The sequence below is a fragment of the Coregonus clupeaformis genome, chromosome 4, assembly GCF_020615455.1.
Source record: "Coregonus clupeaformis isolate EN_2021a chromosome 4, ASM2061545v1, whole genome shotgun sequence".
Taxonomy (NCBI): domain Eukaryota; kingdom Metazoa; phylum Chordata; class Actinopteri; order Salmoniformes; family Salmonidae; genus Coregonus; species Coregonus clupeaformis.
This window is the reverse complement of record NC_059195.1, coordinates 1,248,556-1,263,072: the sequence shown is the minus strand read 5'-3', so window position 1 is coordinate 1,263,072 and position 14,517 is coordinate 1,248,556. Positions and strand designations below refer to the sequence as shown.

The window sequence follows — 14,517 nt, the reverse complement described above, 5'->3', positions numbered from 1 at the left end:
ATGACACACTTTGGGACAAGAGGAGCAGAGAAACGAACACAAGTGATTTTTAGGAAAAACAATTTATTAAATAATTAACTACATTTCTCTCCCAACAAAACAGAAACACTGTAGACAAACAGCCCATTTTAAAACATGACATGGCACATGAAAAGGTAAGTACCTAAGAGCTGTAGTGAAAAATACTGGAAGGCAACCTTGATCTTTAAGAAAGCTTCATCAGTAATCTTAGTGCATAATAATAACTTTATAACTTTATGTTGGCCTCATCACACCCCTGTGTGTTTTGGTTTGGAAACCAATAAATGGCTATTTCTACGTGCATTTCACTCTTTCCCATCTTTGACATTGTAATCCTAATCTGAATCCTGTCAGGTGATTCTGCTAATCATAAAATATCAATAAATTCCCTATCAAATTTTAATTCAACATCCTGTCGTGTGCAAATGGCGAGGATTTACAAAATCACTTGTGGGATATTACACTGCATCTGAGGATACCTTGTTCTGCACAAGAGGGAAAATAATCTCTTAAATTATCCACTTAATCAAGCTTCAATAATACTGAACATTTGGAGGAAAAACTGACATCGGTCATGGGATGCATTAATAAACCATGTCAGGTGACTCTGCAGGCAAATTCCTGTACACATTATTAATGCCTCAATAAGACAGCTTTTCATACCAAAGCACATACTGGGTGGGTAATAAGAGAGAAAGAACCTAAAGAAAAGTCCCACAAGACACGTATTGGACTACCTTAAAATCAGTGTTTCCCCTATGTTCATTTAGCAGTGGTGGCTAAATTGTTGCCACCATTTTTTAAATTAATATATTTCTGCAGAGACACGCTTTTAAATGGACAGTCGTTGGCTCAATGATTGGAAGTCTATGGGAACAGCTAGCAGGACATTGTCATAGGGGAAACACTGAAAATGCTTTACCAAACGAAAGCTGGCAATAAGGAACATCAACAGCAGGCCCACTTTAAATGAAGTGTTAGGCCACCTGACAGCAAGAGGCTGTGACACTTGTCGTTTCCTCTTCCTGCTACTGCTCAACACGGAGGAAATCCTGAAGGGCTATAAACATCAGTGCTCAGGATCCACCTACACCTGCCACTTGTGGTTTATGATTTTAGAGTGCTGTCAAACATGTCCATGAAATCAAGAGGATACATTTTAGGCTGCAAGTTCCCACCCATACAGTAGTGTTCGATGCAACAACTACATTTCGCAAAATGGGTCCCCAAAACACATGCATATTTCAATATAACATCTCATATTTCTTAAAAATCTAATTGTATCATATTTGTAAAAGAAAATGAAAAAAAGAGTGGCCTCTACATACAGTTTTATAAAACATGGTGTAAAAGTGACAGTTTGCACACAAAAATGTTGACAAAACATAAAAAACAATATAGCCATTGGAGCTGAAATGGGCATACCCAGAACTCCCTGACAGTGGTGTCATACCCATTAAAACTGGGGGGACAAATATTAAGTGGTAGCGGTAACAACTTCCTCAGTACCCTCTAAGAACATGCCACCAAATACCACAAGACTAAGGAAGTGAAACAAATTATGGTAGAAAATAATGCTTTAAATTCTCTGTGTGCACTTTGTGGGACACATTCTGCAGAAGTTACATGCCAAAGTTCCACCACGGGCATATAAACACTACCTTACTGGACTGTTACCATCATCAATAGAATCGAAAATCCATAATCTGGAATAAAAATGCTCCAACGCAATGGTGCTACCTGGCTGGGTAAAATGGGTCTGGGTCGAGTGGGTGGGTTTAAAGGAGGAGGGGTGTGCGCTCACCAGCGGACTCTCTCCAGCTAGTCAGCTGTCGGGCACGGGCGAGGAGACGGGAAGGGAGTGAGGATGTGTGGTGGCTTGGGTCCAGAACGTTTGTCTTGCGGCGCTCCCGCTCTTGCAGCCACATGAGGTAAGGGCTGGGGGGGAAGAAGGGCCGTGTGCGTTCCCGGTAGAACTGTAGCACGATACCAGACACACCCAGAACCACCCACACTGTGATCATGATGAAATCTGGAAGACCAAGAATGAGAGAGGACAAAAAGGATGTTAGGGTGAAAGGTCAGAATCGGGTTAAAAAAAAGAAAGAAATGATTTTACTCACCGATGTCCTGGAAAGGCACATCAGTAAAGGCCTTGCTGAAGTTGTCGTTGAGGAAGCGCTTGAGGATGTTAAGGGTGATGTACGAGAGGCTGATATAGATGTAAGCATTCACAGCCAGCACCACAGCATAGGCTCCAGCGACACCACACGTAGTGATGTTACCCTGCAGAAAGACAACACCCACACAGCAATATTACCCAGAGGCTCCATTTCCACATTTGTCCTCCCAAAGCGTTGAAAGTTCTAAGCCCTTCTTGAGTTTAAAGTGGGAGGGGACTATGACGTAGAATTGGACAGCCACTGTAAAGAAAGTGCAGAAGGGTGGGGATCAGGGCCTACCTCTCTTGGCCAGCGCACAAAGAAGAGCGGTACCACGACCACGATGCAGCTGAACGTCACCCAGAACACCACATTTGAACGGAACACCTCCATGTCACCTGAGGAAGTGGTGATGATAACTTCTTTACCACGTTGCTACAATACTTTCTGTGTCATACAACATTAATCTGACTGAGCATTATCCTGCTTGAACTTGTAAATAAAATAAATAATAATCTGACGTAGGTGTTTTTTGGTTCTTTTACCGATAGGCGTGAAGAAGACAGTGGAGGAGATGAGGAACCCCAGCATGAGACCGACTACGATGACACAGGACATGACCGAGCCGAAGCGCCACCAGCTCATCACCAGGATAACTCCCCCCACTACGCCAATCACTGCTGTCAGGGTCAGACGGACTGCAGAGAGGAAGCACACACACACACTTCTGTTCTGTCTTTCCACTAAAGCATGTTGGAACCCGTGCTCCAACTTAATTACTGGAACATGTGCTTTTACAGTGAGATGTTTGTTCTATGCATAAATGTGTTGTTTCACACTGAACTGTGTGCTATGCACAGGGGAAGTTTCCCATTGCGTCCTGGATGAGTTCTCTGGCATCCATCCATCAGCTCCACCATTGACCACATCACATTAGGGTTAGGTGGGTAATTCTCAATTCATACGCTCACCGCCATCCTCCATGACTTACACATACTCGCATCCACATACATGCCAACGCTGACATCACCTTGCATATGGGGAGCTTCCAAATTAAAATTGGATAATGTATTTGGGGAAATCATATTGATATGGCATGACTATCTAATTCGCACTAATGAGAGACCTATGTCGATTAATGCAATTTGGCTGGAAGCAAAGCCAGTTTGTATGGCTAATTTCATTCCAAAATACTGTATGCTTTGGAGACGCATTAAAAAATACAGAGGGAGTACAGAGATAACTGAACAAGCATATGACCAAATAAAAAACAACATAATTAATATCCTTATCAACCTGGCTGCCAAAAAAGGCAAGTACATTAGATAAGACAATGTCAACAATCTTCTTATCTTCATTTGAAATCACTTGAACTTACTGTCATAGTCCAGTTTTGTAGTTCTTGTGATCAAGATAAAAAAGAAAAACGCTGCGAAGCCAAAGCCCATACAGAATAGCTCTAAGAGAGAGGAAGATAGAGAGGAACAAGGGAGGAAAGTTTAATATGGGAGAGCAACACAGTAAAGACTCTAGCATGACATCTAGGACTGGTTTCCCAGACCCAGATTAAACCTGGTACTGGTCTAAAAACATGACAGCAAACAGTCTATTTATTATTTTTCTTTCAAATTATTTTTGCCCATTATATGGGAGCAACAGTTTACAACAAGACCTTTAACCTCCAGCCCATATTTTCATTAGCTGACTGGCATGAATTTGAATGAGAGTTGGACTTTCACAAACCATAAATAGCTGGGATAAAGCGGCTATTTATTACTGGTGTTCTATGGGGAGGAAAAGTCCTGGACTTCCCAAACGTATCTTCCAGTGATGTAGTGGAAAACTCGGTAAATCAACACTTGTTTCCCTTGTTTACTCACCACATTTGAAGAAGCGGTGCCCAAAGAAGCACACGAAGAGGCCAGCTAAACCAACAATGGTGAAGAAGATCGTTGTGGATATCTTTCCTAGAAGAAAATAAAGTACATCAGCCTTTAGTCATTCTGTCTTTCCCCATAGTTGGTCTAACTTGTTGTTGGTCTAATAAGAGCAGCAGACCCTGTGTCGACGGTTTGTCTTTTTCCTCCTGCTATGAAATTGCTCCATTACAGTTTGTTACTGTTGACTAGAGTTGACATATGGGTTCATAAGTCAGCTACTAATCAAAATAGAGACTGAAATCAGCTGACAACATATTCCTAGGGGACTGGTGTTGATCTTCCCTGGTCTGAAATGCACGCTGTCCTTCAAGGTGCATTCCATAAGATTTCCACGCAAATAGATATGTCTCCATTATAGACATACACTATATATACACAAAAGTATGTGGACACCCCTTCAAATTAGTGGATTCTGCTATTTCAGCCACACCCGTTGCTGACAGGTGTATAAAATCGAGCACACAGCCATGCAATCTCCATAGACAAACATTGGCAGTAGAATGGCACTGGCACTGGCTTCCGTTGAAGCTCGCATCTGCTACATGACCATGGTGCTTGCCTACGGAGCTGTGAGGGGAACAGCACCTCCGTACCTTCAGGCTCTGATCAGTCCCTACACCCAAACGAGGGCATTGCGTTCATCCTCCTCTGGCCTGCTGGCCCCCCTACATCTGCGGAAGCACAGTTCCCGCTCAGCCCAGTCAAAACTGTTCGCTGCTCTGGCACCCCAATGGTGGAACAAGCTCCCTCACGATGCCAGGACAGCAGAGTCACTCACCACCTTCCAGAGACACTTGAAACCCCACCTCTTTAAGGAATACCTGGGATAGGATAAAGTAATCCTTTATCCTATATAGCAGCCGCACACAAGCCTAAGATCACCATGCGCAATGCCAAGCGTCGGCTGGAGAGGTGTAAAGCTCGCCGCCATTGGACTCTAGAGCAGTGGAAACGCGTTCTCTGGAGTGATGAATCACACTTCACTATCTGGCAGTCCGACGGACGAATCTGGGTTTGGCGGATGACAGGAGAACGCTACCTGCCCAAATGCATAGTGCCAACTGTAAAGTTTGGTGGAGGAGGAATAATGGTCTGGGGCTGTTTTTCATGGTTTGGTCTAGGCCCCTTAGTTCCAGTGAAGGGAAATCTTAACGCTACAGCATACAATGACATTCTAGACGATTCTGTGCTTCCAACTTTGTGGCAACAGTTTGGGGAAGGCCTTTCCTGTTTCAGCATGACAATGCCCCCATGCACAAAGCGAGGTCCATACAGAAATGGTTTGTCGAGATCGGTGTGGAAGAACTTGACTGGCCTGCACAGAGCCCTGACCTCAACCCCATCGAACACCTTTAGTATAAATTGGTACGCTGACTGCGAGCCATGCCTAATCGCCAAACATCAGTGCCTGACCTCACTAATGCTCTTGTGGCTGAATGGAAGCAAGTAACCGCAGCAATGTTCCAACATCTAGTGGAAAGCCTTCACAGAAGAGTGGAGGCTGTTATAGCAGCAAAGGGGGGACCAACTCCATATTAATGCCTATGATTTTGGAATGAGATGTTCGACGTGCAGGTGTCCATATACTTTTGGTCATGTAGTGTATATTGACTGATGTTTCCCTGCAAAAATACCTTTTTGGTCCAGTGCTGTTTGCCCCACTTACCCAGAGTGTCGCAGCCATCCAGGGTGGAGGAGAAGCTGCAGGCGTAGGTGTGGACAGGGATATACGAGGAAGAGGTGTTAATCACTGGGTCTCTGACTATGACAGAGTAGATTACACCCTGGCCCGGGATGGAGCTAAACACTACCTCCGTCTTATCATTGGACGAAAGTGTCATGAGCTACAGGGAGAGAAAAAGGAGAAAAGCGCACCATACCATTACACCACAACCAGCAACTTTACAGTCTACGATTCCAATCTGTATTTTTATACAGCTGTCATCAGCTCACCCTTTTTCCATGCTCTGTCATGGTCTGCACGTTGGCCACACTCTGGATGCTGGTGATGAGGCTCTGCTCTGATAGGTCGCTCTCAGGCAGGAAGTACTGGTAGATGTCGTACCTCAGGCGCCAGCGAGTGTTTTCACCCACTTCAGTGTCACAGGCGGGCGGATTGGAGCCCCTGAGGAGGTGCCAACAGAGGTCAGTTCACAATGGATTCTGAAAGTTTGCTTTAAAGTACGAATGCGTATTTGGGGAAACTGCGCCACTGTGCGCCCCAGTGACTTTGTTATTGTTTAGTTGATGAAAACAGAGCAGAGGAGCGTCCGGCAGCGTGGTAAAAAGAATTGCTGTACATATTTTGCTGTTCTATCGCATGTGCAATGATGTCAGAGGGAAAAACAGTGTTCGTTGTTTACAGTAACTTCTTTGTTGTTGTAATATCCTAAACGGACATGGCTGTTTCACCATTAAGGATTCTAGCTTTAAACAGAAATGTTGTAGATTTTTTTATTTAAAAAAAAGTTAAAATATTTTTCACAATTAAATAAGATGGCTCAGAAGAGCCGTCACAAATAATTATAATAATACAGCAATATGAAAATGCAACAGAAAGGGCAGTAGTATCCTTTAAAAAAAATACAATTTAGAGACAAAACAAGTGTCTCCATCAATTTTATCTTATTCAAAATCTTTGTGACTCTTTTTGGTTTCGCCACAGACCTCCCCAGACCTCTTTGGTCTTTTGCTTTTTGAATCACTGCTATTTGAAATCTTAGTTTCTTTTTCTTCTAGGTAAATTCAGATACAGTTCAGTCAACAGACCACAGGCCAATGTAACATTGAAGCTGCTTGATGCACAACAGGAAGATTGTGTGTGTGTGTTTCCTCTCTGCGGTCCACGTAATGCGAGTAGGTACTGTATGTGGAAATACTAAAAGACAGCACTTCTCATAGCCTGGTCACCAGATCGGTTTGTGCCATATTGCCAACTCCTATGATCATTATCTCATCATAGCAACAAAGTATTTTATTTATTTACATTTTTTTTTTTTTATGATTTCCCTATCCCAAAATGCTGAAGAGGTTGGGTTCCAATCAGTGTACCTCGCCCCTTGTGGGTAAAGCTCTTTTCTCTACTAAAGCACATTCCTAGCCAGAGCCCTGCCATTAAGACATTTCTTACTCTGCTTCCACAACAATGAAAAACACACAAATGTAAGACAGCACAGTGCACTCATAAGATTGCATTGTCTTTCAGTCGCAGGACTATTTCTTTGACTAATTGTTGGCTTTTCACCAGGGTTAACTTTAAAATGTATAAACCAAAACATATGCAGAGAGTGCCCTGCCTCATATGTGTTTGCAGTGAGACAGAAGTGGTTAAATCCAAGTGGTTAAATCCATAAACCCTCTAGTGTGTTGTTACCTTGAATATCCAATATTTGCAGGTGCAAAGCGGATAGTAGTCTCAAAAAGGTTGTAGTGGAGATAGACATTTGGGTCAATGTCCAGGTCAAACTCCAGATTACAAGCTCCAGGGACTGGGTCTGCAGAGAGAGAGAAAACACATTTAATTAAAACCAGCCAATCAAGTCATTGTTTTTTCTTGAAGTCCATTAACAGTGCAGTAGTAGCAGTAGTAGACTGAGTTAGTACCATTGGTCTATGCAGATGGCCTACTGGTGACTTTAGAGAAGTTGTAGAGTGCAGATTACTCTACACAGATACAATCAGTTTGGTGGAAGGCAAAACAGCTTTGAAGTTTGTCCTCAGTTGACTTTCTATTTGTTTTGTTCAGTAATCCAACTGACATTCTTGTTTTGGGGTTCGTTTGAAACGGACTCTAGGTCTACTAGACACACTTGCTATTGCTTTAACATGGTATATGGAGTGGTTAAAACAATGGTGGATTGAGGGTGAGTAGTGAGAGGTAAAATATCCTGGAATGCTAACAGTGATGTAAGGCAACATAGCCCCTTGACAGGTAGTGGGAGGTCACCTAAAACTGTAGAGGAATTAGTGTATTATTTTGGGAAGCGGAGATTGATGATGGAAGGGCATACATACCAGAGCTGGTGTAGGGAAGGATGACCCCAGTGCCGGACACAGAGTCCCCATCAGCGGCCAGCAGGAACCAGGAGAGCGTGGTCTGACCGGGGATCAGGGGTGAGAGAAGGCCTGAGTCCACCGCTGTTAGAGAGAGGCCCAGCCCTGGCATCTGCAAATAGTCAGCCAACATCACAGCACTAATCCATCCAAATCGGTCGCAAAAACAAAGCCTGAAATCCCATGAAGATCCATGTTCTAAAGCTCTAAGTCAATCTTTAGTTGATTTTAATGCACTGATTTGCCTGAAGGTTTCAGTTGCTCTCAATTTTCTCCGTATCCTGGCAAATAATGTCGCCATTGTGAGTAACTCTAACGTAGTAGTTACCATACTACCACCATGTTATTACTGCTTTATTCCTCCGTATTGTAATGTAAAGTACTACTGAAACGTGCAGACGCCCAGCTGACCATCTGTTCTCACATAGCTGTAGGCTATACCTGCCAGATGGTTTAGACAGTGGAGAAAGAACGACTTGTGGTGATATTCACTTCCAGCTGACACTCATTAACTGTCTATGCTGTGTTTGGTACATTTGCCCCTTAACAGTTGGGGCCAGTTTTCATGTTGACCTCACTACAGTCAGAGCATGTTTACTGCTTTAGCCTATTCCCACTATGAGTTAGGACTACTTTAATTTAGGACTACTTTAATTTAGACTACTTTAATTTAGGACTACTTTGAGTTAGTTCAAAGTGTTTTCAGTAGTAAGAGGGAAAGGCATTCACAAAGGTTTCCGTCAAGACCAAAGAGCTTGTGACCAGCCCAACACATGACAGCTCTACTCAGTCAGAGTGTCTGCAAATCTCACAAGACTCCGCCACAAGTGGGTCAGTAGAAACGGTGTGTGTGTGATAGGGAAATAGGCGATTGTTTTTTCACCCAACCCTTAGGTTCTCTGGGACCAAGGCCAGGATTGGTCAACCCATCTTACCCTTGCCTCATGCCCCGCCTTCCTCCCATGATGTGCAACCAGTCTGGTTGCACATCATCTGACTTCCCTCCAAAAGTCAGTGGACCAATCAGTGCCAATCGTGTGGTTATGTGTGTGTGTGTTTGTTCGTACGTACGCACGTGTTTGATATGGTAATAGGCAATATTGAATGAATGAACACTGACCTGAATTAGACTATTACATAAATCTATTTTACTGTGAGCATGTGTGTTTGTACGTGAGCCAGTGTCTTACCCTGTTGTAGGACAGCGTAGCATTGCTGTGCTGTGTGTGGAACTGGAGGGTGATAAAGGCCACTTCAGGGGGGATTCTGGAGACCACTGCCTGCACCGTCTCGTTCTCATTCATACTCACATTCTGAAAGGTGTTAAACAGGAAAACCACGCGATCTGAGAAAGGAAATAGATGTTACAGCATTATCATCCCAGGCTATCCACAACCTGTTACATAGGTTAATTTACATACAGTGGGGTCCGAATACTGAGCTATATTTTATGCTCAATTTCTTTTTTTAAATTATATTATTTTATACTAATACAATTGCTCAGAGAAAGAGATTCTGTTTAACAAGTAATACTATTTTTCTCAAAAAGGTAGGGGTAAAAAATATTTCAATACCATTCAATACCTCACCTTGCAAGGATAACAGCACAGCCTTTTTCTAAAATGTTTTATGAGTTGGCCAACCGTAAGTGTGAATGTCTTTCCAGTTCTGCTGTTCTGATTTCTGTTGAGTGCCCACTGATAAATCTCGCACAGGGACCAGTGACGATGTGGTTACACCTATTGTATGTACCTCTGAGAATTGACACCTTCAATCCACAACATATACCAAAAACAAGCCAGGCCAGATCCTCACACAAAACAACTATTGTGGCACTGCTTAGCTAATCTCCAAATAGGGTACTGGTTGTTCTCACTGCTTGTGTATTACACTTGACTTTTTCACTTTCTACTCTCTTGCTCCCCTTCCTTTCTACAGCCTTTTTGTCTACTTTTCTGGTCTCTCTGTCTGTCCATACCTCCTGAATTGTCACCTGTCTCTTATCTCTCTCTGTTGAATATTCCAACACATGATGTCACGTCTACTCCTGCTCCTCCCCTCCGGCGTGCAACGTCGCCGGAATACTAACCACCGGTCCTGGGATTCATCATTACGTACACCTGGCATCCATCATTACGCGCACCTGCAGATCATTGTGATTCACACCTGGACTCCATTACCTTCCTCATTACCTCCCCTTTATATGTCCCTCCCTTACGTTTAGTCCTCAGTCGGTATTGTTCCTGTGTCCATGCTATATCGCCACTGTTACGCTGTCTCGTTTCATGTTTGTTGTTTTATTAAACGTTTCACCTGCACCTGCTTCTCGACTCACAGCGTCATTGCTACAGAATACCGACTCCAACCATGGAAGCAGCAGGAAATTAGAATATCTCTCAGACGGTCGATGAACAGGGTTATCTTCTACGTCAACACCATGACCAGCTGGCACAACTGGGATCGGCTATGGAGGAGGTTCTTCACAGTGTGCAACGTCTCGAACACACCCAGGAGGAGTTGCCTTCATCCAGCGGAGGATACTCTACAACCAGTCGACCCAGCACATCAGCCCATTCAGTAACCCGCTCAGGTCAGCGATGCCCATTTATCCCTCCCGGATAAATATGACGGTACACCATCCAAATGCTGTGGCTTCCTACTTCAGTGCTCCCTATATTTTACGCATCAGAGGGGAGCTTCCACCACCGAGAGGTCCAAGGTTGCCACGGTGAATTCTCTGCTGACTGGGCGGGCATTGGAATGGGCTACGGCCGTCTGGGAGAGAGGAGAGGAGGAGCTTGATTCTTATGAGGGGTTCATGGCTAAATGTATTTTTGATCATCCCCTGGAGGGCAGAGAGGGAGGTGAGCGGCTACTGCAATTACGGCAGGGGAACCAGACGGCTGCTGAGTACGTGCTCACCTTTCGGACAGTAGCAGCATCCAGTGGATGGAATGAGCCGGTGCTTCGTACGCTATTTAGAAGAGGTTTGTGTGAAGAGGTCCAGACAGAACTGGCCTGTCGAGACGACAACTTCACCGTGGAAGAAAATTGCGATGGCCATCCGTCTGGATAACCTACTTCGGGAGCGCTGGTACTGTCATCGCTTCTCTCCCTCCCTCAGTGAACACTCGGTATCAGAGTCTGAACCCATGGAGGTAGGGGTCACTCGTCTCCCTGCGGCAGAGCACCACAGACGGATACAGCTGGGGCTCTCTGTACTGTGGACAAGGTGGGCACAAGATCCAGAGGTGTCTGGCATGTCCGAATCCGGGATCCACAAGAGCAGAGGGACAGTCACGTGATCTTCCACCCCCTAGGGCAGGAGTGAGTATTCCATCTTCATCACTGTCTACTAGGCTCTTTTTGGTGTCCATTACACTATCTGACTGTCCCTCATGTACTGAGTCTACAGCATTTGTGGATTCCGGTGCCGCTGGGAACTTTATTGACCAGACCCTTGCCTCCTCTCTTAACATCAACTCATACCCACTCTCCTCTCCTTTTCCGGTTCAAGCCCTGGATAGTCGGCCTTTGGATCTGGAACCGTCACCCACATCACTCAACCACTCACCCTCACCGTGGAGTCCATTCATCAGGAGAACATTCCCTTCTTCATTACCAGTGCACCAGTCCACAAGATCATCCTCGGCCTCCCTTGGCTTCAACGCCACAACCCTACCATCTCATGGTCGAGAATGAGAATTACAGACTGGTCACCCGAATGCCGGAAGTTGTACCCGTGTGCGTTTTACTCGAAGAAACTGTCCCCTGCAGAGAAGAATTACGACGTCGGTAATCGTGAGCTCCTGGCGGTGAAGTTGGCATTAGAGGAGTGGAGACACTGGCTGGAGGGAGCCAAGGAACCATTCGTCATTCTCACCATCGGAACCTGGAGTACATACGGACAGCGAGGAGGCTTAATCCGCGCCAAGCAAGGTGGGCCCTTTTCTTCACAAGGTTTGACTTCACGCTGACCTATCGCCCAGGTTCTAAGAACACCAAGGCCGATGCTCTGTCCCGTCTCTACGATTCGGGGGAGGGTCCTGTCCAGAATGTGCCCATAATTCCATCCTCCCGAGTCGAAGCTCCTGTGGTCTGGGACGTTGATGCGGACATCCGCCAGCCTCTGGAGAGGGAGCCCGCACCCACTAATTGTCCTCCGGAGCGCATTTATGTTCCCACAGGGATTAGAGATCGGCTGCTGACCTGGGCGCACACAGCTGTCATCGCTGGACATCCAGGTATTTCTCACACTATCCAATCCATTTCTGGGAAATACCGGTGGCCCACCTTAGCGCAGGACGTCACTCGCTATGTCAACTCCTGTTCCATATGTGCTCAAACCAAGTCCCCCTGGAACGCTCCAGCAGGGAAGCTCCTGCCGCTTCCCGTGCCTCAGCGACCCTGGTCACATCTATCCATTGACTTTGTAACCGATCTTCCCTCCTCTGACGGTTTCACCACCATTTTGGTGGTAGTGGATAGATTTTCTAAATCCTGTCGTTTAATCCCTCTTCCTGGTCTCCCCACTGCTCTCCAGGTCGCTGAGGCACTCTTCCAGCAGGTCTTCTGGCATTATGGCCTTCCGGAGGACATCGTCTCCGATCGTGGCCCCCAATTCACATCACGAGTATGGAGGGCCTTCATGGAGAAGCTCGGGGTCACGGTCAGCCTCACTTGCAGGTACCGGCCTCAATCCAACGGGCAGGTGGTGAGGATGAACCAGGAGCTGGGGAGGTTCCTGAGGAGTCACTGTCAGGACCGGCAGGGTGAGTGGGCATGATTCCTTCCAGGGGCAGAGTACGCCCAGAACTCACTACATCATTGTTACACATTATATGGTTTGTCAGGGTACAAGGGTTATTTGCGCATGGGTATACTGTATTCTCATCATGACCGATTTTTGAAGGTTAGACTGAAAAAGAAGCATGACTGCCATGGAGGGTTATTCTCCTTTCGTTTAACATGTGATGAGGGGGGGATTAAGCAGCCAATTCCTAATGCCTGCTTCTTTCTCAAGCATTAAATCTGTCAATGGCATCCAACCTGTTCTCTAGGGCCAATCCGAAGATGCCTTGCAGTGCAAATAGACCTACATTTCAATTATATGTAGTAGAAAAATGAATAAAATTCCATGAGAGGAAAATCTATTTTTGAATGCTGTGCATACTGGCATGGCAAGGGTGGGTGTATACAATCAGCATTTTATCCTATGTTTAGTGTAGAATATACATAGCCTATACAACCTGGGTATGAAATTGAGCGTGAGATAATGCTTATTAGATTTTTTACCATGAACAATAATATTTTGAAATCCCAGACTAATTCCACATAACTATTTTAATGTTGAAGACATATTGAATCTTTTTTTGCTTCCACTTTTCCAGCAACTAGTACAACTGTCTTCACCTCATCATAACCCAAAATATAAGGATGTTTTACTCCACTGTTTATGTTTTTGTTGACATTTGAGTCGTTGTAAAAAAAATAAAACAATGCCATTTCAAAATGCAACTAGTTAATTCATGTCATGGACTATCAGCCCGTGCATCAACAGTTCCATCTATGAATTTGAGAGTGGTTCATACTTCTCCAGCCTCTGAATGTGAAGACTAACTACAACAATTGGTAACTTCTCCAACATAGGAATGGTTAACAATTCATGAAGTTAGTGGAGTGGATATCTCTGATTCAAAGAAGACGTAACATATCTTCTTAATTTAAAACAATAAGACGCTAGCTAGAGTATGATTGGCTTTCAGCCAGCAGCCTTGATGTAATCTAAAAGTTATTCAAGTTAATCTAATGCCAATTTTATTTGAAAAGAATAGCATAACATGACTTACTTTCCACTTGTGCTACAACTCCATCACAGACCAAGAAAGATACAAGTATGTATATTCGCCAGGAGGACAGCATTTTCTTCAGGCCCACGTTCCTACTTCCTAGTCTGCTACATTCACTGGAAACACAGTTGCTGAGATATTCAATAAAGGCTTTCCTGCAACTGGCCAGTGCAACATAGTGTGCCTACGAATTCGTTTTCATTGCTGTTGTTGCTTCAGCGGAACAACTCCAACCACGTCCGGCCACTCAAACGTACTGCCGAAATGTAAACTGCTGCCAGCCACTTCCTTTCTCCAGCGAGACGTCAAAAAACAAACTGGGCAGGTCCCAGTCCTAAGTCCTAGCGTGCGTTCCAGAGCGCCTAGATTGTAACCTTTCACCGAACAAAACAGCAACTGGGTGATTGTCAAGAAACCAGTTTTAAACACGTCTGTAGGAAATTGAGTTACAAAACCATGATGCATCTGCAAAAATCAACTATCATTCTGAAG

The 14,517-nt window shown here is 44.7% G+C and overlaps 1 protein-coding gene across 1 annotated transcript; it reads right to left on the bottom strand.

Moving 5' to 3' along the window:
• Nucleotides 1-43: 43 nt before the first annotated feature.
• LOC121543605 (transmembrane 7 superfamily member 3-like) lies at nucleotides 44-14,314 on the bottom strand. The gene is made up of 12 exons (XM_041853620.1): nucleotides 14,026-14,314; nucleotides 9,367-9,521; nucleotides 8,138-8,288; nucleotides 7,497-7,617; nucleotides 6,077-6,248; nucleotides 5,790-5,967; nucleotides 4,064-4,150; nucleotides 3,562-3,642; nucleotides 2,729-2,881; nucleotides 2,484-2,581; nucleotides 2,145-2,307; nucleotides 44-2,053 (listed from the first exon to the last, which is right to left on the bottom strand). Exons 1-12 carry the CDS (start codon nucleotides 14,096-14,098, stop codon nucleotides 1,800-1,802), a joined length of 1,686 nt encoding a protein of 561 aa, XP_041709554.1. The 5' UTR covers nucleotides 14,099-14,314; the 3' UTR covers nucleotides 44-1,799.
• Nucleotides 14,315-14,517: the final 203 nt, after the last annotated feature.

Bases quoted from the DNA above. Each gene is read 5' to 3' on its own strand.
- LOC121543605 (XM_041853620.1), bottom strand. From the start codon at position 14,098: ATGCTGTCCTCCTGGCGAATATACATACTTGTATCTTTCTTGGTCTGT. The intron at 7,618-8,137 runs GTATGTATGCCC...CTCTCTCTGCAG, and splicing joins CCTTCCCTACACCAGCTCTG to ACCCAGTCCCTGGAGCTTGT. The intron at 5,968-6,076 runs GTGAGCTGATGA...CTCTCCCTGTAG, and splicing joins TGACAGAGCATGGAAAAAGG to CTCATGACACTTTCGTCCAA.